Raw genomic sequence first — 27,953 nt, 5'->3', positions numbered from 1 at the left:
AGAGGAAATCGAAGAAATGCCGGACAATGTTGAACTCACAACCACCAAGGGTGGAAATAATATTTCCACTGTATTCGCTGATGAAGGGCTTGCCAAAGGTCATGTTGCTCAAAAGTATATCGGCACTATGGCCGACCAAAGGGATATGCAGGCTTTAGGAAAGGAACAAGTTCTCAGGGTTCGCTATCCGTCTATTCAGTGAGAAGCTTTTTTTCTAATCGTATTCTCAGAGAAATTTCCGGTTCATTTCAATCGTTGCCTTTGGATGTACTCTGATTGCTTCATGGGAGGTCATGCTGACGTAGGTCATACCTGATCCTGGATTTGTTCATGATGCTGATACTGGGACAGCATGATGAGCTCGCCTCTGGTAGATGGTGGCACTGCTGGTTTCATCTGGGGATTTATCGTGGTTTCGGTTGGTGTGTTGCTTCTGTTCGCCAGTCTGGCGGAGATGGCTTCCATGTGAGTGCACGCATTCCATCCTGAAATGATACAACAGCTAATCTTTTCACAGGGCACCCACTGCTGGTGGCCAGTATCACTGGGTTTCAGAGTTCGCACCTAGGAAGTACCAGAAGTTCTTGAGTTATATCACTGGTATGTATAGCTACCCGCTGAGGATGGCTGAGCCTAACAAGCCCGGTCGCATCTAGGATGGCTCTGTGCCACGGGCTGGGAATGCGCAATTGTGTCAATTGCTTTCCTGGCAGGTACCATCATTCAAGGACTGGTTATCCTCAATTACCCAGATTATGTTTCTGAGCGGTGGCACAGTACTCTCATTACAATCGCCATCACCCTTTTCTCCGTTCTCTTTAACACCTTCCTCGCCAAGAAGCTCCCTCTCGTTGAAGCCTTCATCTTGATCCTCCACATTGCCGGGTTCTTCATTGTGATTATACCCCTGTGGGTTTTGGCGCCCATCAAGGACGCCAAGTCAGTTTTCACCCAGTTTACAAACGGTGGTGATTGGAATAGCAATGGTACTGCAACGATGGTTGGTCTGATCACTGCTATTACTGCCATGATTGGCTACGACTGTACTGTCCATATGTGTTAGTAAAGGCTCTGGCTCGATCATTCAGACATGCTAATACAGTACACAGCCGAGGAAGTTCGAGATGCTTCCACGACACTTCCCAAAGCTATCATGGCGGCGTGCTCCTTGAACGGGGTCTTGGCCTTTGTCGTTATGGTCACTTTGTGTTTCACCTTGGGTGATGTGAATGAGGTTCTTGACTCCGCTACTGGGTATCCTTTCATTCAGGTCTTTTTCAACGCCACCAAGAGCTACGCAGCTACAAACGCAATGACTGCAATTGTGACCATGTCGCTTATTGCCAGTGTTATTACTGAGGTCGCTACTGCGTCGCGTCAACTTTGGTCATTCGCCCGTGATGGGGGCGTCCCACTGGCTAGCTTTTTCGGTCATGTAAGGGTTCCCACTTCTTGATTAGTTTCAGCTTTAATATACCAGTACTGATGGGCAACAGGTCAATCCCAATTGGAACATCCCCCTCAACGCTGTTCTGGTGTCCCTCGTGCTTACGATGCTGCTATCACTCATCAACATCGGCTCGACTGTCGCCCTGGATGCCTTGATCACCCTCACTGTCGGAGCATTGTTGAATTCCTATATCGTCACTGTTTCCTGTGTCGCATGGAAAAGAATTCGTGGGGAACCATTACCCCCACATCGGTGGTCACTGGGCCGATGGGGACTTTGGGTAAACCTCGGGGCCCTGGCTTTCCTCATCCCGGAGTTCGTTTTCGTTATGTTCCCCCTTTACTCGACTGTGGATCCCGAGAACATGAACTGGAGCTCACTCATGTATGGTGGCATGTTGATTTTTTCCATCATCTACTATGCGTTGTACGGGCGGAAGACTTATGTGCCGCCCGTGGCCCTGGTCAAGCGCGAAATCTGATTTGGACGTTCGTTGGCTGGACTCGTTATTGCTGCTGCATGGACACGCCACCTCTTTCCGTTTTGATGATCCTGGCGCAGTAACAGGTCGACGTTGGCGGTCTCCACCGCACCGGCCTATCGCCTGCATCTGTGTCGCAAGTGCCTGCGCATTCTTCGCCGGCGTAATGGAGCCCGAACTACTGTGGTTTATTGGCGATTCGTATGGAGGATGGCCAGGATGCTATTCCTTCCTGACTTCTGCCCACAGTGGGGTTGAAGTCGAAAAGTTTTCTTTCTACCGTATGGTTTGATTCAACCGCTGGTAATACTACGAAACTCAAATGACAGGTTTTGATTACTTCTGGATCCTAATCTCTATTTCATATATCTCGGCGATGGCCCGGCCGGATCTTGTTCGCCAGATGATCCCGCCGCGGCCCACCGGAACAGCACCGGGAGCTTACCAGCGCTTCTCTCACGAACCCTAACTGATCCGGGCAAGTCCCCCGACGATCAACGGGAACGCCGCTGCGGACACATTCCCCGGAGCGTTCCTTGTGGATCCGGAAGGATGCCCGCTCATGTTTGGTATCACGCCAATGAGCACTACGTTTATGAAGCCAGGCAGCAAGCTTGTTAGTGATCTTTGAGCTGTTATATCCGCGAGGCCACCACCTTTCATTTGCACTGTTTATAATAGAATCATGCTCAGCTCCTTCGACAGAATACATGTTTTAAACACTAGCACGGGTAGTGGCAGTCTAATCAAGCTAAAGGGGTATTTAGTCTGCCATGGTTGGAGACGGATGCGACATGATTGCGTGTGACAATCATACTAAACTCTAGGGTAGTATGATCCCTGCAAGTGCTTCCTTCTCCGTTATTAACTTTTATTTGTACATGATCGGGTTCAGCTACTCACAACGCTACAGGGGCTTTGGATTCCGAACATCAGCCGTAATGAACAAGCACCGTTCGTTTCTCTCAACTGGCCATTTTATGAAGCTAGTTCCAAATCCTTCCATGCGCTCTGTCTGAGCCTTCTGTACTATCATTGTGGCCAATTATACGTCTCAATTACTCGCACACTGGAGTCAGATCCCTGATAACCTATCTGACCAGGCCACCATAGTCTTGAACCCAAGATATGGCACTATGGCGTTCGCTTCGGAACGCACCCAAAGCCTGCATACATGTTCATTTAGCTACTGGTCTTTATATTCGGGAGACCCTGCATTAGGGGATCTTGACCTGATCACTTGATTTTCCAAAGGGCACCGGACGATAAGCGACTCACGGTCGCTTGCTGAGCCTCTGGGTGGCTCCCGGTCATGACGGCATCTGGGAAGCCCCTTGTGGTCATTGACGAGAGTCACCATGCCGGCATTGTCATTGTTGTTGGGACTTTGGCCCTGATAATGACATTGATCTGCTTGGCTATCCGTGTGTATGTCAGAACAATACTGAGCCCGGGGTTTGGCCGTGATGATTATCTATTGTTTGTTGCTACGGTAAGTTCCAACGTTGTCTCATGTGATAAATTGGCGAAATTGATACTAACCACTGCGTTGAGGACAGACTTTCGCCATTATTCAGACCTCACTCGTCATGTCAAACTCTGCCAAAGGATTCGGGACATCTATAGGGCTTCTTTCTTCGGATCAGGTGGTGAACGTTCAACGGGTACGTTGTCCAGAATCTGGGCAGGGACACGGGTTAATCAGGAATTCTCTCTATGCAGACAACAGCTGCTACAGATACTTTGTTTTTGATCACCGTCTTTCTGTCCAAGTGCTGTGTGCTTGCCATGCTCTCGCGGTTGACTCCCCAGCGCGTTCACCACTTCATTCTCTACGGAATACTTGGCTTGAGTATCTGTTGGGTTTTCTCTTCAATCCTGATCATCCTTGTTAACTGCGAATTGAACAAACCATGGGCAAGACCTATTGACCACTGCACTGGATTGGTATGCATCCTTTTGCTCCATATCACTGCAGTTACACTAACCACACCTCTTCAGTTCCAAAAATGGGAATACATCGGTGCAATGGACAGCATCATTGAGCTCATGCTCTTCCTATTCTCGATCCTTCTCGTCAAAAGCCTGCAAATGCCAACATCTCGAAAAGTCATCGTCCTCTCTTCTTTCGCCGTTCGTTTACCGTGAGCAGTCCCCATCACCCACAAACACTACACAGCTAACCCACTGCCTACACTAGACTCATTGTATTCACCTCTCTACATCTATACCATCTCAAGAACTATGCCTACTCCACGAACCCAACCCTAGACATCATCGACAGCTACGTCTGGACCCAAATGGGCATGAACTACGCCCTCATCGTATGCACCTCCTTCTGCCTCGCCCCCTTCATGCGCGCCATCAGTGTCACCTACGGCAACGCAGGGGAAGTCACCCTCGGCACCAGCAGCGCTAGATCCAAGTCAGGGAAATACGCCCGGGATGTATCGAAACAATCACAGAGCTATGCCTTGCAGTCGATGGATAACCAGGATGAGGCTGGTCACGGCTTGAACAACCCACGACACTCGCAGCCGACGTTTGTGCCGGAGCAATCCGCCGGAAGTTTCAATGCCACTGCTTACGATGGCAGTAGTCGAACGGATGGGGATAGCGTGGCTAGTTCGGAGAGTACGAAGATGATTATTAAGAAAGATGTCGAGGTCACTGTTACTCATGAGCCGAGGTAGTATATAAAAGTTCTTTTCTTTTGTTAGTGTGAGTGATAGTTAGGTTGTTATAGAACAAGTCGTAGACATACATTCGATTCTGGTCTGCTTCTAATATGTCTTTCTTGAATATCACTCAAATATTATTGAATGAAAAGTAATGGCAATGGAAAGTAGTAGTGTGTATTTAGATAACACGATTGCTGACGTTGACGTTCGGTTCCTCTGATGTCATGTCTTATATGTCTTGTTAGAGTATGCATCTATATCTGTTGAATTTCCAATGTAGGTAGGTGTAGCCTGGAGGATGAGAGCCTGAGGCATTAAGCTAGTTATTATGGTGCCTGAGGCAAGAAATTGGTGTCATGAGGCGCAATTCTGGACCTATCCGAAGTAGGTAGAGTGCATGGCTACTTGTTCCTTTTTGAAGGAAGCATGGTAAGATAAAAACTGAGATCTGAGAGATGGAGTAGTATATTTTGGTAGGTAGTTATTACTTCACATGGAATGGAAATAGTAGTATCTATAATACATCGGTAGTTTTTTTCAGTGACAGCGTTCGCTCATCGAAGATGTCGATACATAGTAGGTTAGTTATATGCCATATGCCTGTTTTAGGTGTGCCAAACTGTGTCTGGCAGCGGTGGAGGAGTTGAGATCTGGTTCCACTGGGAGAGAGATATACGCGACGCTGATGCTCCACCTGTTTTGCCAGATGTGCTGCCGCTCTGATCCTATTACAGCATTCGTCATGCTTGTAGTGAGTCCCGGGTTTGACCTCAGTGAGCAGTGTATACCCCGAGACGCAACATCTTATACTCGAACATCTCATCTGATTTGTGAGACTATAGGTGTAGATCAAGCCTCCGGAAGTCCCTTGCTAGGGTCCTGCTTCTGACCCTTCCAGCCGATATAGGGCCATCCCTTGGGAAGAGAAGAGTATGGCGGGAGAACATAGCGGCCAGCGCAATCTCCCTCCGTCGGACAATCCAAATTGCATAGTCCGAATACCTTGCAGTAGCATTCTTCTGCCGTGGGACAGTAGACGGGGCCCTTGCCGAAGATCACTGTACAAGTTGGTCAGTTTTGCTTACCGCTATAATAAGAATTGGAACATACTGTGCCATGAGTATTCCATGATCCGTCCACTGAGATCATCGGGTAACGTCGTCTCAGCCAACCACTTCCGGTACCACACATAGTCACTCTTCGGCCGCTCGCGGATCTTCCAGCGTGTGACGGCGAACTGCGCGCAGCATGAAACCCCCACTTCTTCAGGGACCTCCGCCCCGGGAAACAGTTCCATGAATCCTGTCTTGAAGTACTCGCCTGCGTGGACGTCGTTGCGATGCGTATCACTGAGGGGATGAATCTCCGCCGGACAGCCCAGGACCCAGGCGCAGCGCAGATTCACGTAGCCTTGTTTTTGGAGATATGGGACCTGGAAGTTGCGAAGAACGGGCACACCATCGTAGTAGGGATCGTCGTTGTGCCATTGGTATCGTTGCGAATGGATGAAAAGAATCGAGTCGGGAAGATTGTCGTAATTATCAATTATATATCTGCAGCAGTGAGTTGGTGCGCCCAGAACTGGCCAAGACACGGAGACTCACGTCAGATACACCATCGATTCCCTCCCCTTATTCAAAGCTACCGTCAACGGCGCTTTCTTGTCGTCCGCCACGTAGATGCTTTTATGCCACTCAGGAAAGTATGTGTACAGCCATGAGACATCGTCTCCCTTCATACTAGCCACCACCATGTCCTTGTCCAAGACCTGAGGCTGTCGCGAAGCCGAGGCGGACGGGGAAGCCTTCCCCGACCGCGAATCCCGATGCGGGCCTCCCTTCACCGCATCCTCAGCAGACGTCTCTGAGCGTTTCGGATCGGAGCTCCCAGCGAAGAAGAGGAAGTATAGAGCGTAGATGATGAGAATGGTGCAGAAGATTGCTTTTTCTTGGTTGCGCCGGCGCGGACTGTTAACTCCGCCGCGGAAGAATAGCATGGCTGGCAATGGCGGCGGCGGGACTGGCACGAGGGGGGGGGGGGGGGCAGTAATCATATGCTGCTGGATGTATGTATGTATGTCACGGAAGTCAATTGAACGTCAAATCAGCGTGACGGGGCAGGGAACATGGCTGCACGGATGGACGATCGCAGACGGTCGGGGGTCGGTGAGGTCGATGCGGGCGGCGGTTCGAATGAGTTGACCGAACTCGGGGAGATTTTGCGGCGGCGCAGGATGAGGGTGAAACGTCGGCCGTCGGATGGAATAATATAGGAGAACCACGGAGGCCCCGGAGGCGATCGTTGTTGAAACCCGGGGATGCGACAGCTGGCAGGATGGGAGTTGTGGTGGACGAAAGTAAGGAGAAGAAAGATGATTGATGGCCGCAACTGGAAGTGGAGGAACAGCGCCTCCACACGTGCTTATCTGCTACGTAATGGGATCTCACTTGTGTTTCTCTTTCACCACACCACCACTTGGTTGCTCTGATTATATACTAATTACTATGTACACTTCTCTCGTCACTAATATGACAGTCGGTCTAGTTATAGCAGGCACTCTGAAATCGCGAAAAAGTACCACAAGTGAGCCAAAACGCTCACCGTTGCTTCGCCTGCATTTCCCGCCGTTGAATTGATTCCCTCGATGACTTCAATATCCGACGCCGTGACACTGGCTCCAGTGCCACTGGTGATCCAGTATTCCGGACTTGGCTGACTGAATCCAAAGTCCATGGGTGGCACCCGGGGGACGATGTCGTTCAAGTGTGTAACACGGAAGTTGGCCCCGGATCCCTGACTGGTGATATGTTCGGCCAGCGCATAGTTTCCGATTCGAGGACATCCATAGGTGTACTATTGATTGTCAGAACCGTTTATCGCTCCATCACCTTTGTGAAGAACTCACCAGCTGAACGCTGTACCCGTCATTTCGCAAAACTGTCGCTCCCAGCGTAGCCAATGCGCCGCCCAAACTGTGCCCGGTGAAGTATAGGGTATAGCCCGAATACGTGCTCATCGCGGACTTGATCTTGCTCGTCAGATCGTCGGCAGCGGATTCCCATGCCTTCCAGAAACCAGTATGGACCTTGCATCCGGTGCAGAGGTCGTCGTTATCTTCCAGGATGAAGTCAAGATTAGCAACCCAGTTCTCAATCGTGCTACTTCCCCGGAAGGCGACCACGAGCCGCTTGTTGGTGTTGTCCGCGGCTAGGAAACCGGCTGTGCCTCCAAAGTCGTTCGTCCTGTTCAATTAGCTGTGCTCTATGTCTGCGCTCTGAGTGACATACAGGTCGAACTCCAGGAGCATCGTGGTACTAGCCTCCTCGACCGATGGACAGGCGTTGGCCGTGCATGTCAAGTTGGAGTCATTCGAGTCGATATTATTCGAGCAATAAGCTGCGGCAGACCATTGCGCGAACAATTGCAACTCATCCAACGTGGAAGTCGAGACACCTATTCACCCTTCATCAATGCTATCCAGCCATCTCATATCGGGCACACTTACTCCGCACATCAAGCGGTGCCGGCGCGGCAGTACCCAGCGCAGCAAGCGCTGTCAAAAGCACTCCAAACCGTCCAGAGAACATCTTGCAGTATACAAACAATCGAGGCGACCAAAACCTTGCAATCAACGGGCTTCTGCAATGCACACACACTGCCTCTATCCAACTGCGCCTCCGATCCCCCTTTTATACCCAAATCATATTACCCACCGCGATTCCCCATCAGGGGCCTCAGGGGGAAAAAAAGCAAGAAGCGGGGTAAAGTCAGACAACAACATTCACCCCAACAGCACTATCACGATAGCAGATGAAGCCAGCCATGCAATCAGGCACCGTATCTCCTCATCCGCATCCTTTGTTCCGGGTCGGCGGTTGTCCGTTGCGCAACTGGAGTGCCAGTTTGGCCCCAGCTCCATCCGGAGCGGAAGCCCGGTGGGGATTAACGGGCTGCTATAGCAGGCCGTAGACAAGCATAGTCTGCTCCGAAAAGTTAAATAAAGTAGATGTTGTCTGAGGATGGGCGGTGTCGAAGGGATCTACTGGCGGAGAAACGTGGAGGGCGTGGTACTGCACATGAGCAGTAGATTGAGATGGAGATTGGGATCGGGGATAGGGCCATGACATGTGCACAGGCCGAGGTAAGTAGGCCCCCCAAGTAGAAGAGCAAGCAAACAAATAGACGGGAAATAGTGTTACGAAATCTGAGACTTCTTCACATGCTGCTGCTGTTGCTGTTGCTTGTCAAGTGTTGTGGTTCGTGACATGCAAGTAACTAGTGGAGTTAGTGACTTTCTTGTCACTTTGCCGATCACTTTGCAGCGCTTATACTCATTCAGACTGCGATACATACATACTATAGATGGGGAAGAAGCACACAAACAATCTACGCATGTACAAAAAACTAAACATGTCCACGTGCCCATAATCAATACCATGCATACTATTGAAGAAGTAAGTAACTAACCCTGACAAAAAGAAAAGAAAAAAAAAATACCTCAACTCACTATTGAAACAATACTCTCATCCCTTATTCCCGGCCCCCAATACTACCTTACCTTCCCCAAGAACTCTCACAGTTTTAGTATAGTAATACAAACAATAACCTAGTTATAGTAGAAACATCTCCTATTACCTAACCAAGTCTACCACGTAGTACCTACTTACTCAACTACTAAATCAATCCATTACTCACCTAAAAAGTAATCTCCTCACTTCATCCCGGCACTTACACCACCCACACAGCACTAGGTACTTACTTTGGCAGCCTAAATCACGAACTAATTATTTAGTCCCGCTGCCTTACGAGTCCCCTACTAGTCCTCCTCCTCCACCACCACCACCAACAACAAACGTCCGGGCTTCCCGGGCTGCGGGGTGCATGCCTTAGTATCCCGTACTATAACCCCGGGGTAGTTGGTTAGTTAGTTAGTTAGGGGACGGGAGGACGATGACTCCTTCACTCCTCCTTCTTCTTTTTATTGACCAACCTATTATTACTTAACAAGAGTTAGGGATTGTAGTTGGCTGCTACCTACCTTGCAGAGTTTGTTAGTTTGGCTTGGGTAACCCCACTTCCTCCCTTCCTCCCTCCCTTCCTTCCAATCCATACCGTGTGTGTGCGTGTTGGTTGGAACTGAAGGATTCTTCAGGCTTTTTTGGTGGTTCAATCAATCAATCGGTCAAAATCATTCCGGCTTGTGATCTGCGGTTTGTTAGTGTCGGGGTGGTGTGGCAGGTGACTGACTACCTTGCTATCTTACTATTACTAGTAGCTTTGGTAATTGGGTCTTGGTGGAGGTGAAGGTGTGGGATGGATGTATAGGTACCTGTGGAGTACTTGGCCTAACCTACTGGGGGCTATTAGGTGGTTAGGAGGAGCTGTGGGTGTGTGCGTATGTGGGCAGGTGCCGTTATGTGCCTGTGCTCTCTCTGTCTCCGTATCTAACTGTGGTTCCGTGGTATCGGGGATTTTTGTACCAGTGATATTAGTAGCATGGTGTCTCTGGCTTTACTGCAAGTACTTGACAGATGGAGCTATCGATATGCACAGCAAAAGTGGTATCTGCTCAAAGGATATATTGACCGCTACCTGCATAGCTAATTAAAGAACAACAAGTGAAATGATAATGTGATAGAATGAAACAATCAATCTTCGCTCCTGGAACGCCAACCAGACACACATCACGTCTTTTGCATAGCATAGAAGAGAAAACAAAAACAAAAAAAAAAAAAAAGGAAAGAGAGAAGCAACCCTCGGAAGAGGAAAAATTCCCGAGCTGATCAGCAGGGGTCCGATCCAATCCGGCCAGGTGAACTGTCTCATCACCGCCATCCTTCGTCGGGGAATAATCGGAATAACAGCTCATGCCGGTTGAGTTCAAGACATGACAATACTCTCAACTACGCACTAGCCCCATTCTCGCCCTCTCCAGATGGGTAATCCGTCATCCCCTCATCCTGTCCATCACCGCTGTCCCCGGCCAGCACCTTCGTCCGGGGAATCTGATGATCCGGCAAGGGCGTGCCCGGCGTCGCGGCAACCACGTTGTCGTTCTCATCGACGAACTCAAAGTTGTATCTCGACAGCAAGTGCGGGATGGCCGAGAGCTGCGGGCCATACCGGGCCGTGTTGTCGTATAGTTCGAAGAGTGGGACGGCGAGGAGCTTCATGTTCTTCGGGACAGAAAGGACCTCTGCACAACACATGTTAATCAGACCATTCTTCCCTTTTCACCCGCCACTGTTATTCATATGTGGGGGATGAAATTCTTACTCTTCTTCGGCAACTGAATGAAATACAACTTCTTGCACTCCTTCGGCCGAGTCACATGTCCCGGCAGGAACGGGTACATGAACGTCTCAAAGTTCGGCCTCCACCATTGCGCCAACGTGTCCCCAATCTCCCAGTCTTCGTTCACGCCTTCGCCCGAGAACTGCGAGCCGACGGGCGCGAGACGCTCATTGAGCCGTTTCTTGAAGCCCTCGACTTCGTCGTCTTCGAAGTTGAGGTAGTCACCGGGACTAGAGACCAAAAACAATGTAAGTAAGAAGCACGAAGCTTCACAATCCACATGGTATGGAAACGCACAGCTTGAAAAACGCGTTGGCAATCTGCAGCATCAACACATGAGGATGGTTGTGTTCGTGGCAGACGAGGACACCCTCGCAGGTGCGTCTCATGCCATGTAGGTCGTAGTGCTCCTCGAGACGTTTTAGACGCGCCAGCACGGACGGATCCTCCTCCGGTTGGGTTTCCTTGGTGCCGAATGTGTAGTTGGAGAGGGGGTACAGGCGGATTGTTTTGGGTTGTTGCGCGGAGAAGTCTTTGGGGATGATGGGGCTATTATTCAGGACATGGTCAGTGGTGAATGCGTGGAGAAGGAAGCGGTAGTGAGCTAGGTCGGTGGCAGGACGTACGGGCGCGAGCTTTGGATCGCCGTCGCGGTGGTGGTCGACATGGTGAACGCAGGGGAAGCCAATGCGCCGCGAGTTAACAGGCTGGAGGAGTCGAATGCTGGATACGTAGCCAGGAAGTCAAGAGCGGCTGGAGCTCTCGGTGGTGGATCGGCGATGATGGCGGAGCTGGGCTCGGCGTCGGAGCGGCCCTCCCGCGAAAACATTCGACCGCCCCGATGCTCGCCGTGTGAGTCTATTAGTCTTAAGTCTACAGTGTAGCTTCCATAGGAGTAATAGTGGAATCATCATATGATTTATTCTTTGCTGATTCTATTCTCATTTATCAGAGTAGATCTAACTCAAATAACAACCTAACCCCAAACACAGCCCCATCCCTCCCATGCAACAAGCCCACGCCAACTATGCAAACCCAACAATACAACATCATGTCTATCAATGCGACGGACTTCCGCCCCAACATCCAACTCAATCATGAAGTCTAAAGCTTGGCGTCAAAGTCTTCGAATTCGCTCAGATCAGTTACCGGGCTGGGTCCAGCACTGACGGCCAGACGAGCCTTGAACTCGGGGACATTGTTGATGTAGGTAGACTGCTGGAGGTCACCGTTCGTGCCATCTGGCTGGACTGTTCCATCACTCTTCTTAGCCTCGATGCCCGCTTGCTTCAATTGCAAGCCCAGGCTGCTTTCGATCTGCGCGATGACGGGCTTGGTCTGCTGCTCGGAGAGACTCATGCCAGATTCGAGGAACGCCTTCAGAGTGGCCAGAATTTGAGCCTCGTCGCCGCCCGACACGTCGACGGTCGCAAAAGCAGTGCTCAGACGTTCCTGGTCAACAGCGAAGCCAGCCGCCTCCAACTGCTTGCCGAGGAACGAAACGACCTGGTCCTTCTGCTCCTCAGGCTTGGTGGCGTGCGCATGGGCACCGGCCTGGGCTTTGAGGTGAATCGCCAGCTTAGCCCGAGTCGCGGACTTGGGGTAGACGAATTGCTGGTAGAACTGGATGAGGTCGGCCTTGGTCAACGTCCGGACATTCGCAGCATCACTTTCGTTCTGCACGAAGTCGAAGTATTCCGAGCCGATATGGGACCAGAACCGATTGGTCTCAGAGCTCAAGTTCTTAAGCTTCTCCAGCCGCTTGTTGATAACACTGCGCTTGTGGCTCTCAAACTCTTGCTCTGACATGTTCGCCAGACTCTTCCCGAAACCGGTCAGGAAAGCGTCGATGCGAGACTCGAGATAAGCAGCATTGCGCTCACTCTGGATGATCACACGGTAACCCATGGTCGTTGCAGAGTAGCGGGCGCCACTCCAGACAACATAACCAAGCTGCTCCTTGCTCCGCAGTTGGTCAAAGGCAGGCTCATCCGTCATCTGAGCAAACAGCAGCAGCTTGGCCCGCAGAGCATCGTCGTCAAGCTTTCCAACGAACAGGTAGTATTCAATGCAGTGGTTAACGTTGGCGGGATCCTTCAGGGCACGCTCGTAGACATAGTTGGCGCCGGGGGGAAGGATCATGTTGCGTCGAACGTGCCACTGCGATTCGGGCAGCGCACGGCTCTGAAGAGTCGACTCCACCAAGTCGGTCATGCGCAGCGCATCCTCCTTGTACAAGTTACCGTGGGCCAGGACCTCGATGTGATTCTGGCGAAGAAGTTGAGGGAAGAAGCATGAAACGTCCTCTGCCTCGATGTGTACCAGCTCAGCGGCATACTGCTCGTTGAGCCACGTCCGTTCGGCAGTCAAGTAGCGCGTGTAGTCGCCAACCTGATAGAACGGTTGCTGGTACTCTGCGTTCTTGTAATTCCGAGTCATACGCTCTTTGATGATGTTGAAACGATCCGGTTTGATGACCAGGTCCCGCATACTGGTCAGCACCTTTTCAAGGAGAACCGACATCTTATCATTGTATCCGCCAACTGAGATATCAAGGCCGAAGAGGCTGGCAGACAAGGAATAGTCCAGACCCGCAAGCTCAGCGTCGTAGGAGTACTCGTTCAGAGCGTCGCGAACCAGCTCGCAGTAGAACTTAGTCTTGACCAGATTTGCCGGGGTAGCATACGCCAGGGGATTCCTCAGGGTGACATGAACAGTCGCCTTGGGGACCCAGAAACGGTCATCCTTCTTGTACCACAATCGGACATGGTCATCATGACGGATCAGCTTGGGGGTCTTGGCCGGCTCAGACACCTCCTTCTTCTCCACAGTGAGCCTGGTAGGAACGAACTCGTTCTTGTGTGGAATGTGGAGCTCGGACAGTCTACTCTCGGGAGAGGTCTCCGCAGCCTTGCGGATGCTGTCCATGAAGTCTTCCGGAATATCTTCGACCTTGTACTCAGTTCCGTACCATTTCTCACGGCAGTTCCAGTCACCGGGGTAATCCTGGGCAACAATCACCATTCTGAAGTTATCGGGTCGCAGGTACGACAACGCCTTCTTGACCAGCTCGGGTTCGAACTTCCGCAGAAGGTTGCCGCTGAGAAGCCATTCTCTGGGGTAAGGCTTCTGCATCACGCTGCTGAGGCGACTCGTGAAGCGACTGGCAGGGGACTTTTGCTTGAAACGGAACTCGACTTCGGCCAGGTTCTTCATTTCATCGAAGATCCACTGCTGGGGCTCGCGCTCCTTGATCATGCCGATGTATTCAAACACCACCTTGGTGACCTCACGATACTGTTTCAGACCCTCGGGAGTCAGCCGAACGGAGATGGTGAAGAAGGCGGAGCCCGGGCAGACAGGCATCACACCTGCGGACAAGCCGTTTGCCCAACCCTTCGCTTTGATGTAGGCCAGGATGCTGCCTGGACCTTCATGGCCGATCAGATGGCTAAGATAACGGCTTGGTTGGGATTCGAACAACGACTCTTCATCCATGAAGGGAAAGTATAAGTCGAGCGAGCGCATATCCATGACTGGTTTGGCGAAGATCTGTTTGCCCAGATGTTCCGGTAGGCAAGGTTGAACGTGGTCCCAGCGGTTCTGAGGAAGATCTTGGTTCTTCACATGCTTGAACAAGTCACCCACCCACTGCTCCATTTCATCCAGAGAGTCCCGTCCCAACACCACCAATTTCATGATGTTGGACGAATAGTGCGCCTGGTAGAATTTGATAAACTCCTGTCGGACCTCCAGCCCCCGCTTTTGCGGCTCCTCTTTCAGAGTCTGCAGGTTCCCGGTCGAGAAATGGTGGTACGGGTGGGCAGGGTTGGACAAACTCTTGTTCAATTGCATCAACCGCCACAGGTCGCTCTGCAGGTTCTTCTTATTTTCCGAATCTACTGCCTGCAGCTCGCGGTCCAAGGTCGACTCGAGGAAAAGGGGCTCTACGAAGAACTGCGCAAAGCGATCCAGAGCACCATACAGGGGAGACGTGGGGTGGTTCGGCTTTGCGGGTGTGTCTGTGCCGTTCGATGTTCCATTGGCGCCGTTAGGTGTGTCGTCAGTAGAAGCCGTGGTGGCACCGACCTCAAAGAAATAGTTCGTCTCGGTGGCTGCGGTATAGGCGTTGGAGGAACCGGAGTTGGATGCTAGGTACTGATTGTAGGCATTCTCCTTGGGATACTACACAGAGTTAACATGTTTCCGCAAAAGCCCAAACGGACAAGGGGTCTCGTATTCCGAGGGTGACCACCTACCTTCATCGTTCCCATAAAAAGCAGATGTTCTACCGCATGCGCCATGCCCGGCATGTCGTCTGCGTCTGAAAAGTTGCCGACATTGACATTGACGGCCGCACTAGCCTTGTCTGTGTCGGGATCATGTACGAGAAGAGCCTCTAGTTTGTTCGGCAGGCGAATGACACGATAGGAGCGATCATCGAGCTCGGGCTTCTCCAACTGCTCAGCGAGGCGCTCGATAGATCCCATGGTTGCGGTATGAGAGAAGAGGCGAGCACAGGAAGGGAGGGAAAGCGAGACAAGGGCGAGAGACGAGCGCAGGGCAGGAGATGAGGAGTAGCGCTCGTTCGGTGTGGGGAAGCGTGGCGAGGGGTAGATAGAAGGAGGGGCAATCGCCGCAGAGGCGCCTGACTTAGAGAAGGCGCGAAAAGCTGGGGAGCGAAGATATAAAGGCACTCGAGAGTTCCACAAGCGGCGTGTTGCAGGGGACCTTGGAGGCATCCAGAGAAAGGAGGGATCGGTTGCCGGGAAGCACCGCTCGGGGCGCAGGCGGTGTTGGGGAAAGTTGCCGGCGTGAAAGTGAAAGGGGTAAGGGAAGTCCCGTATTTGAAATTAGCAGTTTGAGAACTAAACAGAGCAAATGGGGGTTAGCAGAACGCCACGTAGGAAGAGGTGAAGGGCAAGCGAGGCAATTACCGGGGGTCAATGGTCGAAGTATATCTTGTGGCACGAAGGAGGGAGAGTGACTTGTCGGTGGGTTCCTCGGCGGGAGGCGATGCACAATGCATGGCTTGGGGCTTACTAGGCGGTGAAGCCCCGCGATAAGGCGGTCAACGTGGGATAGTACTTCATTGCATATTGTCTTTGCCAGTGAATTGGTTACTCTTTTACTACTGTGATGTGAGTTTGATCTCTAAAGATATTCTGCTTCTTTATTGAACTGCAACGCCAACTCCTGGTAGCTGGTCTTTCACTTGGGGGCTATTAGTGTCACTACTAGTACTACTGCTTCTATATATACCTCGGCAACTCCGCAGCTGGATATCTTCAATGCCAGTGCAGATTTTAATTATCAGTCTACATTGAAATTCATGAGTCCAAGGATTCAATCTCGAAGTAATAACAATTTTCCCGTGAACTAATATTAACTCTTCTACGTGTTGCTCAATGGTAATTGTCTAGTATCTTCACCTAAATTCCATTGTTTCCTCTTATCGAGTATATCTAGTCGACTACGGCGAACACCTGTTCACTACATAAATAGATGCATGCAGCAACTACAAAAACATTAACAAATACGCGAGGATACCTGTAGTAAATTAGCCATCTTGCCCTACCATATCGTCATCAGCACACTGATTGGCTCTCATACAGGCATGCTTCACTGAGAGCTAGACCGTATATTCACTACTTCATATTTATTTATATATGTACCGGACCGTGACACAGCTTTCAATTTCCAAAAAAAAAAAAAAAAAAAAAATTACTATCATGTAATATAAGCTTGCCCTACTCTATACTAAATCCCCATGAACATGACATGGCATACAATAAATAGATTGAGCTAGTGACATAGTACCTACACACACTCCTCCAGACATCCCACAATCAATCCACAAGTCAAGACAAACAACAACATCACATTAAACCCCCAATTACCCTAATCATCCCTGATTCTCGATTTGCCACTCTAACCCCCTCACCCTCAACCTAACAATCCATCCCAACCTAACAACTATCCGCACAAACCGTCAGAACCTCATCCGCCTCATCCTGACAACTCCTCACAACACTTCCAGCAGGGGGCACACCCCCAGCCCAACAAATACTCTGGCAGCTAGGATCACTCGAGACGAGACTAACCACACTGCCCGAGAACGGATCGCCATAGACATCCGAGATATCATAAAACACGTTACCGGAGGACGTATCCAAAGTGTAGGCGTAATCCGTCTGCGGAGCGCCGCTGTACAGACCGTTCTCCGTGGTGGTGATCTTCAGGGCGACGCCGCCGGAGGTCGTATCGTAGTAGAAGGTCTCGCTGTAGCTGGAGCCCGGGTCGATGGTTTGCATGCTGCTGACGGAACCGCCCACGGACCAGAGGTAGATCGGGGAGGTGCAGTTGTTTTGCACGATGGCGGAGCCAGTGGCGGTGGTTAGGGGGAGGAGGGGGAGGAGGGAGAGGAAGGTTTTGGTGGTGAGATGCATTTTGGTTTAGTGGTTTGAGTGGATTTGATGGGAGGTGTTGTTGTGTGGATTGTTGGTTGGATGGGATAGGATTTGGATGGAGGGAGGAAGGGTGGTTTATATGTCTATTGGTTTTCTAGTCTGTAGACATAGCTACTTGTATTCATGGAGAGAAGAGAATAATAGCAACTACATCATAGCAAACACAATCATCCCACCTATCAAAAACAAAGACATAGGCATAGGTCATAATGTCTCACATCTCCTCCCCATCCCCATTGCCAAGTACATTAGCAGACCACCAAATGCATTAGGCAGCGTATAGTACCACCCCATAATAACACCCACATTTATTCCAATCGAACATTACCGAAGCGCAATCCTCAATGAATCAACTGACCTAGACTAAAACCCAACCAATGGATTCCATCTCACCGCTTATATTCAGGCGTCCCATAGATTAAGCCTGCATTTATCTTACCATTGAGTAGAATGTGTAGGAGGCTCATTTCAGTCCCGTCCGATCCGTACATATGCAATTATAGGAAGTATTGCAGTGCGGCTTACCCCGCGGGGTTCGTGCGTGAGACATTAGAGTTACATTATGTGAGAGAGAGAGAGAGAGAGAGAGAGAGAGAGAGAGAGAGGGATAGATGCCTATGGCTAAATTTACTATTGTGTATGTCATGGTCAGGTGCATAAGTAAGCACATAAGCAGCGTGATGTCGGATGTAAGTCATAATAGGTATCACGATCCAATCATGAGATTCGGCTGTGGAGGAGTCATGGATGAACTACTCATGTATGTCTCAGTTCGGTTGCGGAGATTCGGATGATCGGATGGGGTTTCCTTGGCAGGAGATTAAGTAGTCAGCGGGTGTGTCTGCAGGTTGTTCGTATTGCAGTGGGTTCTAGTTAGTGAGTGAGATAGCATTGTTTTGGAGTCGGAATATATTAATATGATATTGATGGGAGGCCTTGCGTGGGTTGGATTTATTGTTGTATGAGGGGTTTCTGGATGGATGTGGTTATGGTGTTCTGCGGCAGCCTGGACTACAATGGATGGGATGAAGAACTGTTCTTCCTGCCCGGCACACTAACAAATTCAGTTATAGGGCTACCCTATAATTAGTGTGGGATATGTGAACAACGACAGCGGAATGCCTTATCATGAAGTATGCTTAACCAGTACCCTGCATCTCTACTAGGTAACAATTGCAATGGTCATCCAAGACACAACCGAACTTCCCACCTATGCATAGATCCAACACAAACAAAATTACAGCGCGCACTCGACTTAAGACCTCGCTTAGCTCGGCACCGAACGGGGCTCCGCCTGGTTCTCTTTCGTCGGGGACCGGCTCTTCGACTTGGGCTTCTTCTCATCCTCCGTCTCCTCGCTATCTTGCACGTCCGCACGCTCGGAGATCCATTGGTATACCTCCTCTTTGTGGTGCATGAGCATCTCACTCAGACTGGCTTTGGGTGATTGGACAAGCTGGCCGTAGCGCTTGGATGGCTTGCGCCGAGTCTCCACGTTGTTCCAGACGCCGTGCGTGTGCGAGACGAAGACAAGGGAGTTCTAGTGGATGTGAGTATATAATGAAAGGATTTGAAGGGATCGGTCGGCTTACATCTTTGTACCACCGCGACAGCCAGACCTGGGTGTGGGAGGCTATGGCGCGAACCGGGTTCTCGGCAACGAAGGAAACAACACTGTTCACACGTTTATACAATGTTTCTGTTTACACATCAGCCGCTGCCTCCTTTTCGAGCAAAATAACTCACCTCGGTTGATCAGTAGGTTGGCTACTCCGTAGAAAGCATTCCCTACGCCCATGAAGAAGATTTCGGTGGCCTCGCTCGGTCTGCAATTGTCAGTTTCAGGCTGCCTGTTGATAATCTCGGCATCACTAACTCAATATAATTATCCCACAGGTAGCCCGCCAGTTCCTCAGTAGCTGTGGGCCGATTTTCGTCTTCTTCCTCATATTTACCGGATGACTGTATGGATCAGTACTCATTCAACAGCTGATATAGTCACCGAGCTTACAGGATCGATCGTCACATGCTTAGGGATATTAACATCGATGACTGCATACCCCTTGCTGACAGTCCACCCAATGTATTCCTTCATGACATCAGCCTACTACTGTCAGCATATGTGCAATATTATGGCGCAGACACATACCAGCCAGCAGTTATGGGCTTCCAACTTGTTGGTGACCGGATGGGGCAAACCCATGATCTCAGGACTGCGTATGGTTAACTAAACGCTTGATTTGCCGACAATTCATCGGCAGCGAACTCACGGATCATGAAATATCACTACAAGTGGCACGGGTTGGTGATAGTTGGGGCTGCATGGAGTTAGCGGAGCCAAACTCGTTGTGGTTCTACTTACCTTGCTAGAACCTGATTTTCGAAAGACCGGGAGATGGCAGTACGATATATGAAGAGAGATGTGAGCTTGTAGTTGTCGTAAAGTTGTTTTGACTGGTAAGCGCGTATAACATCTGCAGAAGTTAGTATTGCCGGGTAAGGGGTGCGGGATCTTACCATGAAGCCTATCGGTGAAGAGCCCATCCTGAGGAGGTCCTTTAGGGTACATGCAGTGCCAGTAATGCGACTGGACCATCATCACACGCCGTACAGTTGTGGTGGCCAGAGCTGAGGGTGAAGTGGTATGAAGTCGGTCCGGCGGGTCTCCCATCAGCGTCTTTGTGACAGCGAGTGCTGACTTGGAGATAGACCTAAAGTTATAACCACCCTATCATTTGGTTAGCCTACAATTCTCAACGACCTCTGTGTGCGCATACCTCGAGACAAACAGCAACCTTGCCATTAGCAAGCGTCATGAGCATGTGTGTCATGTGAGCGTAGCACGAAGGTGTAACGAAACATCCACCAAGCTCGTCGCCTGCAGCCGCATCAAACCCAGAGGCAACTGATCCATGTTAGAGATACACACCCACTACTCGAGTCCTTACGTACCGATGACAAGGTCCGGGTTGAACTCATGAGCAATTGGCATGACAACTTGTTGAAAAGCATACATATAGTCACCATCGCCCATTCCTTGGCTCGGCCAGGGTATATTCACGTTTCTGAAGATGTCAGACAAGTTTTCGCATAACAGAAATCTAGCAGCCTACCTTCCAACACCCGGGCCTTCGCCACAGTGATCCCAGTCACCTTCTTCCCCTCCAGGATAGAATTTCCCATCCTGATACACATGGAGTGAGATGTATAGGATATTAGGGTCATCATAGAAAGCTTTTTGAATACCATTTCCTAGAAGAGTGAGTCAGATGCTTTCATTTCATGCGTAATATGAGCCCCTAATTACCGTGATGCACGTCCCTAGTCGGTCAGTATCTCCGCAGATTGAAGTGAAAAGGGCTAAGCATACCAGTCGAGAATCAAAATCTTTCTGCAGCTATCACCCAGTCGATTCTGACAAACACGGGCTGCTACGGAGACATTATTGAACAGACAAAATCCCATAGTTTTGTCGTGCTCGGCATGATGCCCCGGAGGCCGGATCACCGCAATGGCGTTCTTGACCTTCCGGGTTGCAACAGCCAAGCATGTCTCAATCGCGCCTCCAACTGACAGAATCGATGATGCAAATGTCAATTTATTGAAGTATATCGAGTCACGTGTGTGTTCCAATGCAATGAGCTCATCATCAGACATGTCTGTTAACCGTTAGAGAACCAGAACATGAACCAGAACCTGAAAGACAATGAACATAGGTCTACCTTTTGTGCTTTCTACGAATGCAAAATGGTCAGGCGTATGAATCAGCGAGATCTCCGCTTCAGTAGCATTGCGAGCATTGATGCGCTTCAGCGGTCGTGAGACAAGCGGACGGCACGATTCGGGATCATCGACTAGTCCCGCTCGACAAAGTTCCTTGTAAATGTAGTAGATGCGTCGCGGATCCTCTGGATGAACGTCCGCTGTTGGCCGCACTTCACAGTGATAACGCATCTGAACGTCATAACATAACCCAGAAGGAAGTGAGGCGATGGGAAGCCCAGTGCGGGCTACAGTATCCTCATCAGACCAATCCGAGTTGTCCTCGACAAGACTATCTTGCTTGTCAAAGTCTTCAGTAGTGGCGTCGCCAGAGTCTGACTTGGGCAGGCTTTTAGGTGGCGATACTCCCTGATCTTCTGCCGATGCTGTGTTCTCAGGCCTCGGGTCTCCCGAGTGTACAGACAACGGCAGCTTCATGGTCGGACCCAGCAATGGCGGTGCAATAGATGGATCCGAGCTACCATTGAGCTGGCCAGCACCCTGGCTGCTGGGCCCATTGCTTGGCCATTGATGTGAAGAAACAGAGGTGGGGTGGTGGGAGCCTGCCTCTCCCATGACGGTGTCTTCGTCCTCATCCATTGCCATGGATATTGGATGTGTGAGAGCGCCTAGTTTCTTCCTGACTGATGATTTACCAGTGCGCAAATGTCATGGTCAAATGCGCAGATTAGAATCAGATAATGTTCACTAGACGGTGGAGTTCCGCTCAAAAGTAACACCGGGAATACGACGAATGCAGATGACCCAAGGCACAGGTGGCAGACAAGTGAGAGATAAGTAAGAGATTAGACTAAGTTGGTCGGGGTTGGAGCCTTGCGAACCAGCACACAAGCAGAACCGAGGTCGCTGTATGGAGAGTTGAGAGAGCACAAAACAAGGGAACTAGTAGATAGTACTAGGTCCGAAGCTCAGAGGCTCAGCCGCGACAACGACCAATGCAAGGAGGACCAGGCCGTATCAGAAGAAAGTGAAAGCGTCGCAAAATACAACTTGAGGCCAAGTCTAAAAGGGCCACGGGTGGCTGTTGGTACGGTAGTCACCGCAACGCGCACACCAGCATAGGAGATCTGGTCCAGGAGTCTTGGATCAATGTAGCTCTAAAATCCGTGGTCGAGCTGCCCTCCACGTGACTTGGATGGCCGCAGACACCCCTCGGTCCACCCAAAAGTACCAAGTGAACCCTCAAGAAGGGGATATGGAGCTCGTTTTGTTTCTTGAAGGAGGTGACGAAAATCTGCAATGACTGGGATGTGGCATGGACCAAAAGCCCGAGGTATCATCCTTCTTGCACCGCTAAAAACCGCCGAGAAAATGCCGCGGCTCGCCGAAGTCGATCAAGCATACGCATTCCAATTCACTGCAGAGCTTAGTCACCACCGCAGCATTGCATCTGGGGCCGACGTTATCAACCGGTGCATGCTGAGAACTACTACATTGCCAATGCTACCAGGCCTCTCCCTACGAAATTAGTATGCCGTCGTGGACATCTTACGTGCTGACCAAGGCCGGAATTTTGAACGTGAAATATGAACATTGTATCATTTCATTAAATTGTACGTCATCATGAGCTTTTACGCTAGGAGGTAAGACCTTCTCAAGCTTCCCCATACACACGGTTCCGCGAGAGTCGTCTGCGCTCGGCAATCAGTCTCACTCACAGCACACTTCTGAATTCAGCTTGCCGTCCTGATTCCTACTGGGAGTCAACCTTGGAGATGTAGGCTAGAAGAAAGGTTAGTAAAATGTCACAGATATCTGAGCAGAGAATAAGATGTCCTTACCAATGAGGTCGACAACACGGCGGGAGTAACCCCACTCGTTGTCGTACCAGGAGACGAGCTTGACGAAGTTGGAGTTAAGGGCGATACCGGCCTTGGCATCGAAGATGGAGGAGTGGTCGTCACCGTTCAGGTCGGAGGAGACGATGTCGTCCTCAGTGTAGCCGAGGATGCCTGTAAAAGGATTAGTTATCGAACCAGACGGTGTCATTTTAACGTAGAAACTCACCCTTGAGCTCGTTCTCGGAAGCATCCTTGAGGGCCTTCTTGATCTCGTCGTAGCTGGTGGCCTTCTCGAGGCGGCAGGTCAAGTCGACAACGGAGACGTTGGAGGTGGGCACACGCATGGCCATACCAGTGAGCTTGCCGTTAAGGGTGGGGATGACCTTGCCGACAGCCTTGGCAGCACCGGTGGAGGAGGGGATGATGTTCTGGGCCGCAGTACGGCCACCACGCCAGTCCTTGCTGGAGGGGGCATCGACGACCTTCTGGGTAGCGGTGTAGGAGTGGACAGTGGTCATGAGACCCTCAACGATGCCGAACTTGTCGTTGATGACCTTGGCGAGGGGAGCAAGGCAGTTGGTGGTGCAAGAGGCGTTGGAGAGGACGTTGATGTCCTTGGTGTAGGAGGTGTTGTTGACACCCATGACGAACATGGGGGCATCAGCGGAAGGAGCAGAGATGACGACCTTCTTGGCACCACCCTTCAAGTGAGCGGCGGCCTTCTCCTGGGTGGTGAAAACACCAGTGGACTCGACGATGTAGTCAGCGCCGGTGGTACCCCAGGGGATGGCAGCGGGGTCACGCTCAGCGAAGAAGCGGATCTTCTTGCCGTTGACGATCAGACCCTCCTCGTAGGTCTCGATGGTGCCCTTGAACTGGCCGTGGGTGCTGTCGTACTTGAGCATGTAGGCCTATTGCAGATTCACTTCGTTAGCCACTTGCTTCTTGTTGATATGTAGCAGACAAGGCATGAGGCAGAACGTACAGCATAGTGGGTCTCGATGAAGGGGTCGTTGACAGCAACGACGTCAACCTCGCCGTGGTTGATGCTGTGCAGCCAAACATGTCAGTATAACGTTCTCGCAATGTCGATTAGACTCCATGGGTCCCAGATAGGACGCATCGAGTTACGGTGAAAGACGGTACTCACGCGTTACGGAAGACCTGTACACTCATGTTAGTCTCTACCACCCGGAAGCAGTAATGAGGGAAGAGCAACTTACGATACGTCCGATACGACCGAAGCCGTTGATACCGACCTAAATGGCATTGATGTCAGTATACAAGATCATCAGGCTGGTAGATAGCTGAACCACGCCTGGTAAGTCGTTGGCGTACCTTGGGAGCCATTGTGTAAATGTGTCTGTTCGGCGGGGTAATAGGTCAGTCAAAGCTTCGTGATGTAATGAGAGGAGGGGAAGCTGGCAGAGAGGGAGATGATGTGAAATATGCAAAGCCAGATAGCTTGGGGGAAGACTCACTTGGAGATGAATTGGATGGAAAGAGGACAGATGTGATGAGGAGAGGATGGATGAAGAAGAAGAAGAAGAAGAGAGAAAGTAAAAGGGAGGAAGGAAAAGTTCAGCGGCGGGGGAGGGGAAGTAGAAAAAGGGTAGAGGGGGAGGGAACCTCAGGACTGACGCAACGACCAGATCAGGCCTTCTGCTGGGTCCTCCGCTCCTGGAGGAGGTACAGATGCCGCGCCCAGTCGAATGCGCACACCGGGGAGACAGACGGGGCAAAAGCTACCTGAGCTCTGCCACGGCATGAAGATGGGTCAATTGTCAGCTGGGATTCCCGGCTTGCGCCGCTCCCCAGTTCCCCAGCAGCCCTTTCCGGTTTCATACACCGGGCAAAGCAGGAGACTCACGATATTTGGATCTCCTGCTCCCCCTCGGCAGCTGCCGTACCGACCAATGAGCGTGTTCCCCCTCCATCACGCCGGGTACTCACCCTTCACTATCTCGATTCTCGAGAATATTTTGCCAGTTCGTCGGGTTCAATTGATACCTACTACCTAGGTTATACGGAACTCCAGCTCGGGACAACGGGTCTATCCCCCGGGTTTTTGTTACGATCCTACCCGTAGACTGCCGCGGAGGCGAGGAATTGGACGGGATGAGATGATGTAATAGAATCGGCCCATCCATACGGAGTAGAGTCATATACCATAGTAGTAGTATTTACTAGGTAGTCAGTTGTTATTATTATTATTATTATTATTCACTCCAGAAAATACTGCTAACTACTAACTACTCTTCCAACCCAAAAAGAGGGGCAGTGCCGGCCTTGCCGCTTTCGGCCCGTGATCCCGGTGATGGAATAACGTTAGTCCAGTACCCCTCCATGTTGGAGTCGCGTGGCTGGACCCCAAAGGCGGTACCTACTCCTTCCCCATTCTTAGTATTCTGGCCCCTCTTGGGTCTCTCCCGTCACCCAAATCAATTCACCGGAGTCCTCACCGGTCATCACGCGCTTGGTCATATTTTTTTTTTCTCTCCTTTTTGGAGCGGGATGAGTGGGATGATGGCTCCAACGGTTCATCTCATTCGGCCGGGCGCGCGTCTAATTGCTTGAAAGCTACGGATCCATGGGGGGGGGGGGGCATAATGCATACATATTATTGCTGAGGGTACCCATGTCGGTGATGCTCTGGCCTCTTCCAAATACTTCAAACCAAATGGACGAATCCGATATGTCAGATGCATGATAACGGATGCATGTGGCTTTGATTTGGGAATTAACTGGCTGGGACTTTTCTTTCTTTTCGGTACAATAACATCAGTGGTACCGTAGCATAACTATCTATGGCCGCCTAAAGGCCGCGCACCAAGGTTTGTCCCTACATACTAAGTATAATTGCACGCCACATCGGTGTGCTCGGATTTATTCAATTGGCGACATCCATGACTTGGGAGTGTAACACAACTCCAAACGGCTCTGGTTTGACTCGGGTTTCATGATCATGCTGGCGTGTCAATGTCCAGGGTCGCGGAGACCGGAAGATGGTTCTAGTACTTTCTACATATTGCTGAAAAGTGGCCCCATCCAGCCTCCAGCCTTACATGGGGTAAATGCACCAGGTTACTTCGAGCAAGTGACACCGTGTGGCCACAGCCCGTATTGCTTAGAAATGCCTTCATTGTCTTCACCGGCCACCGATGTTGGTATGTCAGGAGACGCAAGCCGTGAGACAACAAAGCATCGGCAGGTACTTCGCCACTCATCATCGTGTCCGCTCCTACCTGGTTGGGAAGCCATAGCGATCAGGGATTTCTAATTATCTATTCGCCCCTTGACTCATGCTGCGACATGGGAGAATATAGGACATGAGGTCACCACTGACGTGGTTCTATTATATTGATAGTAAGCGGTCATTGCGAATGATATCGACAACATGCATAGTCATAAAAAGTCTCCCATCACAGCAGCCAAGAAAGCCAGTGTGAAGCCAGAAATGCGCAAATCCAAGGTGAATTCGCGCTCACTCCATTGAAACCACATCTATAAATACACAGGAGGCAAGGCCTAGCAATGTCTCTCGCGCTCCTTCCCCAGAATCTGTCACCTTACTCCTCCTTGACACCACCCCTCCAGTTCTTCTCCGCGTTCTCAACGGAGGCCTTGTCGCTCTTGATCTGGCCCTGGTTCAGGAAGCTGTTGTTGGCCTTGAAGGGGCGCTGGAGGTCACCGGTCGCAGGCTTGCCGAAGACGTGGATCTTGACCAGGTTCGACTCGAAGGCACCCTTGAGGGGGATGATGGACTGGATCAGGAGAGGGTTGGTGTACTTGAAGTAAAGGTGCATCACACCCATCATACCCACACCCATCAGCTGGCTCCTCATCAGCTGGCGCAGCTGTCCCTTGTCGTACTCCATGTTGGTAGTGGTGACCGGCTTGGGCTCCTCGCCGCTACCCATAGGAGAAGGCTCCACGTATTTCAGGGTAGTCAGATCTGATCATAGAGTATTAGAGGACTGTAGCTTAATGAAGACTGAATAGAAAGCATACCATTCTTTTTGTTGATCTTCGACTGAGTGTACAGATACACTGCCAGAATGATCACATTGGACAGGATGTACATGCCACGGACCAGCATAAGGACATCGGGGTCCTCGAAGGGAACCTTCTTCGCCAGCTGCATCATCACCACGATGATGGCCAGGTTGGTACTGCAAGACAGGCGACATGTCAGTATTATTCCCCGAGTAGCATCACGACATGGCAGACCATGGTCGTTTGAGTCGCGTGCAGAATAACGCAGGAATCACTTACACTTGAGGAGACACCATCTTGCCGGTAGTACTGGGACTAGGGAGCCTTGAGAAGTGAGGAGCAGCACACGATGATGTGAAACTGGGGAGGATGGGGAACGCGTGCGCAAGGACAGAAACTTCGAACTGCGGAACTGGAGCCCCGGGGAAGTCGGACAGCTGTCCAGATAGTGAGGATCACGTGCTTGCTCTTGACCTCTCTTGGCTTAGCCGTATCAGTGTAAGGCGTGAGGGAAGATAGCGGCGATAAGCAAGTGATAAGCAGGTTTATTACCTGATTCGGCGGTTCAAGGTCTACTGCAGCCTGAGGCATAAAATCCCCCGGACAAGGCAAAAGGCACAGATCACCTGGTTGCTTAGATAATCCGGCGAGCAACTATCATGGTCTGCACACTCTCCTGCCAACCTCTGTTATATCGCTACGAACGTGTGCAAACCCCCCACGTTACGGTTTCAGAGTCTCTATGTCCTCTCTCCGCCGATTAGACCCACTGGTGCAAGTATATTGATGCAATTATATTTGCTCACAAGTGTGGTATGTCTGGCATTTGGGGATTCGACTACTGAGTGACTCTACCCAGCAATGGCGTGGACGCTCAGCCCCAGCTCCATGCGCCCGATAAAGCGAGGTCATCGGTGCTTTGGCTGAAAGTCTTTCTCGGGATTGTGACAAGATACAAGGACTTGAAGCTTGTACATCGCTGCCTTTGCAAGGGCGACCAACAACCACCTCGCCCGT

At 50.8% G+C, this 27,953-nt stretch overlaps 11 protein-coding genes across 11 annotated transcripts; 2 read left to right on the top strand and 9 right to left on the bottom strand.

Annotated features, from left to right (window-relative positions):
• Positions 1 to 16: 16 nt before the first annotated feature.
• BO79DRAFT_235827 (amino acid transporter) lies at positions 17 to 2,105 on the top strand (the record flags this gene model as incomplete). Its single annotated transcript, XM_025684521.1, has 7 exons — positions 17 to 178; positions 231 to 301; positions 352 to 465; positions 518 to 600; positions 642 to 1,058; positions 1,110 to 1,435; positions 1,497 to 2,105. 7 exons carry the CDS (start codon positions 17 to 19, stop codon positions 1,929 to 1,931), a joined length of 1,608 nt encoding a protein of 535 aa, XP_025542715.1. The 3' UTR covers positions 1,932 to 2,105.
• A 1,138-nt stretch (positions 2,106 to 3,243) lies between these two features.
• BO79DRAFT_189697 (uncharacterized protein) lies at positions 3,244 to 4,624 on the top strand (the record flags this gene model as incomplete). Its single annotated transcript, XM_025680683.1, has 5 exons — positions 3,244 to 3,423; positions 3,491 to 3,595; positions 3,654 to 3,878; positions 3,933 to 4,075; positions 4,132 to 4,624. 5 exons carry the CDS (start codon positions 3,244 to 3,246, stop codon positions 4,622 to 4,624), a joined length of 1,146 nt encoding a protein of 381 aa, XP_025542714.1.
• Positions 4,625 to 5,157: 533 nt separating this feature from the next.
• On the bottom strand, positions 5,158 to 6,614 carry BO79DRAFT_285507 (DUF3431 domain-containing protein). The gene is made up of 3 exons (XM_025688362.1): positions 6,217 to 6,614; positions 5,723 to 6,165; positions 5,158 to 5,670 (listed from the first exon to the last, which is right to left on the bottom strand). Exons 1-3 carry the CDS (start codon positions 6,606 to 6,608, stop codon positions 5,462 to 5,464), a joined length of 1,044 nt encoding a protein of 347 aa, XP_025542713.1. The 5' UTR covers positions 6,609 to 6,614; the 3' UTR covers positions 5,158 to 5,461.
• A 514-nt stretch (positions 6,615 to 7,128) lies between these two features.
• BO79DRAFT_70235 (lipase family protein) lies at positions 7,129 to 8,382 on the bottom strand. The gene is made up of 4 exons (XM_025689629.1): positions 8,118 to 8,382; positions 7,900 to 8,065; positions 7,518 to 7,854; positions 7,129 to 7,465 (listed from the first exon to the last, which is right to left on the bottom strand). Exons 1-4 carry the CDS (start codon positions 8,197 to 8,199, stop codon positions 7,157 to 7,159), a joined length of 894 nt encoding a protein of 297 aa, XP_025542712.1. The 5' UTR covers positions 8,200 to 8,382; the 3' UTR covers positions 7,129 to 7,156.
• Positions 8,383 to 8,565: 183 nt separating this feature from the next.
• Positions 8,566 to 9,495, bottom strand: BO79DRAFT_214828 (uncharacterized protein; the record flags this gene model as incomplete). Its single annotated transcript, XM_025683248.1, has 5 exons — positions 8,566 to 8,846; positions 8,970 to 9,055; positions 9,171 to 9,182; positions 9,372 to 9,380; positions 9,419 to 9,495. 5 exons carry the CDS (start codon positions 9,493 to 9,495, stop codon positions 8,566 to 8,568), a joined length of 465 nt encoding a protein of 154 aa, XP_025542711.1.
• Positions 9,496 to 10,323: 828 nt separating this feature from the next.
• BO79DRAFT_189688 (cleavage and polyadenylation specificity factor subunit 5) lies at positions 10,324 to 11,573 on the bottom strand (the record flags this gene model as incomplete). Its single annotated transcript, XM_025680682.1, has 4 exons — positions 10,324 to 10,808; positions 10,889 to 11,136; positions 11,204 to 11,455; positions 11,533 to 11,573. The coding sequence occupies 4 exons, from the start codon at positions 11,571 to 11,573 to the stop codon at positions 10,516 to 10,518; spliced, it is 834 nt and encodes a 277-aa protein (XP_025542710.1). The 3' UTR covers positions 10,324 to 10,515.
• Positions 11,574 to 12,010: 437 nt separating this feature from the next.
• Positions 12,011 to 15,396, bottom strand: BO79DRAFT_140711 (a-pheromone processing metallopeptidase Ste23; the record flags this gene model as incomplete). Its single annotated transcript, XM_025678230.1, has 2 exons — positions 12,011 to 15,091; positions 15,166 to 15,396. The coding sequence occupies 2 exons, from the start codon at positions 15,394 to 15,396 to the stop codon at positions 12,011 to 12,013; spliced, it is 3,312 nt and encodes a 1,103-aa protein (XP_025542709.1).
• A 1,409-nt stretch (positions 15,397 to 16,805) lies between these two features.
• Positions 16,806 to 17,407, bottom strand: BO79DRAFT_207605 (putative BYS1 domain protein). Its single transcript, XM_025682211.1, has one exon. The coding sequence runs from the start codon at positions 17,353 to 17,355 to the stop codon at positions 16,876 to 16,878; it is 480 nt and encodes a 159-aa protein (XP_025542708.1). The 5' UTR covers positions 17,356 to 17,407; the 3' UTR covers positions 16,806 to 16,875.
• A 1,120-nt stretch (positions 17,408 to 18,527) lies between these two features.
• Positions 18,528 to 21,794, bottom strand: hdaA (histone deacetylase hdaA). Its single transcript, XM_025679400.1, has 15 exons — positions 21,099 to 21,794; positions 20,747 to 21,035; positions 20,684 to 20,697; positions 20,490 to 20,628; positions 20,329 to 20,441; positions 20,154 to 20,281; positions 19,894 to 20,104; positions 19,739 to 19,850; positions 19,647 to 19,694; positions 19,526 to 19,589; positions 19,388 to 19,480; positions 19,253 to 19,338; positions 19,123 to 19,202; positions 18,969 to 19,075; positions 18,528 to 18,916 (listed from the first exon to the last, which is right to left on the bottom strand). The coding sequence occupies exons 1-15, from the start codon at positions 21,742 to 21,744 to the stop codon at positions 18,644 to 18,646; spliced, it is 2,403 nt and encodes an 800-aa protein (XP_025542707.1). The 5' UTR covers positions 21,745 to 21,794; the 3' UTR covers positions 18,528 to 18,643.
• A 924-nt stretch (positions 21,795 to 22,718) lies between these two features.
• gpdA (glyceraldehyde 3-phosphate dehydrogenase GpdA) lies at positions 22,719 to 24,469 on the bottom strand. The gene is made up of 8 exons (XM_025682210.1): positions 24,422 to 24,469; positions 24,279 to 24,303; positions 24,164 to 24,199; positions 24,091 to 24,104; positions 23,926 to 23,989; positions 23,167 to 23,851; positions 22,941 to 23,111; positions 22,719 to 22,881 (listed from the first exon to the last, which is right to left on the bottom strand). The coding sequence occupies exons 2-8, from the start codon at positions 24,288 to 24,290 to the stop codon at positions 22,853 to 22,855; spliced, it is 1,011 nt and encodes a 336-aa protein (XP_025542706.1). The 5' UTR covers positions 24,291 to 24,303; positions 24,422 to 24,469; the 3' UTR covers positions 22,719 to 22,852.
• Positions 24,470 to 26,270: 1,801 nt separating this feature from the next.
• BO79DRAFT_207603 (PHO88 family protein) lies at positions 26,271 to 27,334 on the bottom strand. Its single transcript, XM_025682209.1, has 3 exons — positions 27,216 to 27,334; positions 26,952 to 27,112; positions 26,271 to 26,895 (listed from the first exon to the last, which is right to left on the bottom strand). The coding sequence occupies exons 1-3, from the start codon at positions 27,230 to 27,232 to the stop codon at positions 26,510 to 26,512; spliced, it is 564 nt and encodes a 187-aa protein (XP_025542705.1). The 5' UTR covers positions 27,233 to 27,334; the 3' UTR covers positions 26,271 to 26,509.
• Positions 27,335 to 27,953: the final 619 nt, after the last annotated feature.

Source organism: Aspergillus costaricaensis (genome assembly GCF_003184835.1).
Source record: "Aspergillus costaricaensis CBS 115574 unplaced genomic scaffold BO79scaffold_6, whole genome shotgun sequence".
Lineage (NCBI taxonomy): Eukaryota > Fungi > Ascomycota > Eurotiomycetes > Eurotiales > Aspergillaceae > Aspergillus > Aspergillus costaricensis.
Note: the sequence above shows the minus strand (reverse complement) of the source record. Positions and strands in the feature narration are given on the sequence as shown.

Coding starts and splice junctions, on each gene's coding strand:
- hdaA (XM_025679400.1), bottom strand. CDS start 21,744: ATGGCAATGGATGAGGACGAAGACACCGTCATGGGAGAGGCAGGCTCC. Junction 20,442..20,489: donor GAAGGCCCGGGTGTTGGAAG/GTAGGCTGCTAG, acceptor TGACATCTTCAG/AAACGTGAATATACCCTGGC. Junction 19,695..19,738: donor GAAAATCAGGTTCTAGCAAG/GTAAGTAGAACC, acceptor AACTCCATGCAG/CCCCAACTATCACCAACCCG.
- BO79DRAFT_207605 (XM_025682211.1), bottom strand. CDS start 17,355: ATGCATCTCACCACCAAAACCTTCCTCTCCCTCCTCCCCCTCCTCCCC.
- BO79DRAFT_70235 (XM_025689629.1), bottom strand. CDS start 8,199: ATGTTCTCTGGACGGTTTGGAGTGCTTTTGACAGCGCTTGCTGCGCTG. Junction 8,066..8,117: donor GGCACCGCTTGATGTGCGGA/GTAAGTGTGCCC, acceptor AAGGGTGAATAG/GTGTCTCGACTTCCACGTTG. Junction 7,466..7,517: donor ACGGGTACAGCGTTCAGCTG/GTGAGTTCTTCA, acceptor GACAATCAATAG/TACACCTATGGATGTCCTCG.
- BO79DRAFT_207603 (XM_025682209.1), bottom strand. Junction 26,896..26,951: donor GAAGATCAACAAAAAGAATG/GTATGCTTTCTA, acceptor CTCTATGATCAG/ATCTGACTACCCTGAAATAC.
- BO79DRAFT_285507 (XM_025688362.1), bottom strand. CDS start 6,608: ATGCTATTCTTCCGCGGCGGAGTTAACAGTCCGCGCCGGCGCAACCAA. Junction 6,166..6,216: donor GAATCGATGGTGTATCTGAC/GTGAGTCTCCGT, acceptor TCACTGCTGCAG/ATATATAATTGATAATTACG. Junction 5,671..5,722: donor CATGGAATACTCATGGCACA/GTATGTTCCAAT, acceptor CAACTTGTACAG/TGATCTTCGGCAAGGGCCCC.
- gpdA (XM_025682210.1), bottom strand. Junction 23,852..23,925: donor TCATCGAGACCCACTATGCT/GTACGTTCTGCC, acceptor AATCTGCAATAG/GCCTACATGCTCAAGTACGA. Junction 23,112..23,166: donor TTCCGAGAACGAGCTCAAGG/GTGAGTTTCTAC, acceptor ATCCTTTTACAG/GCATCCTCGGCTACACTGAG.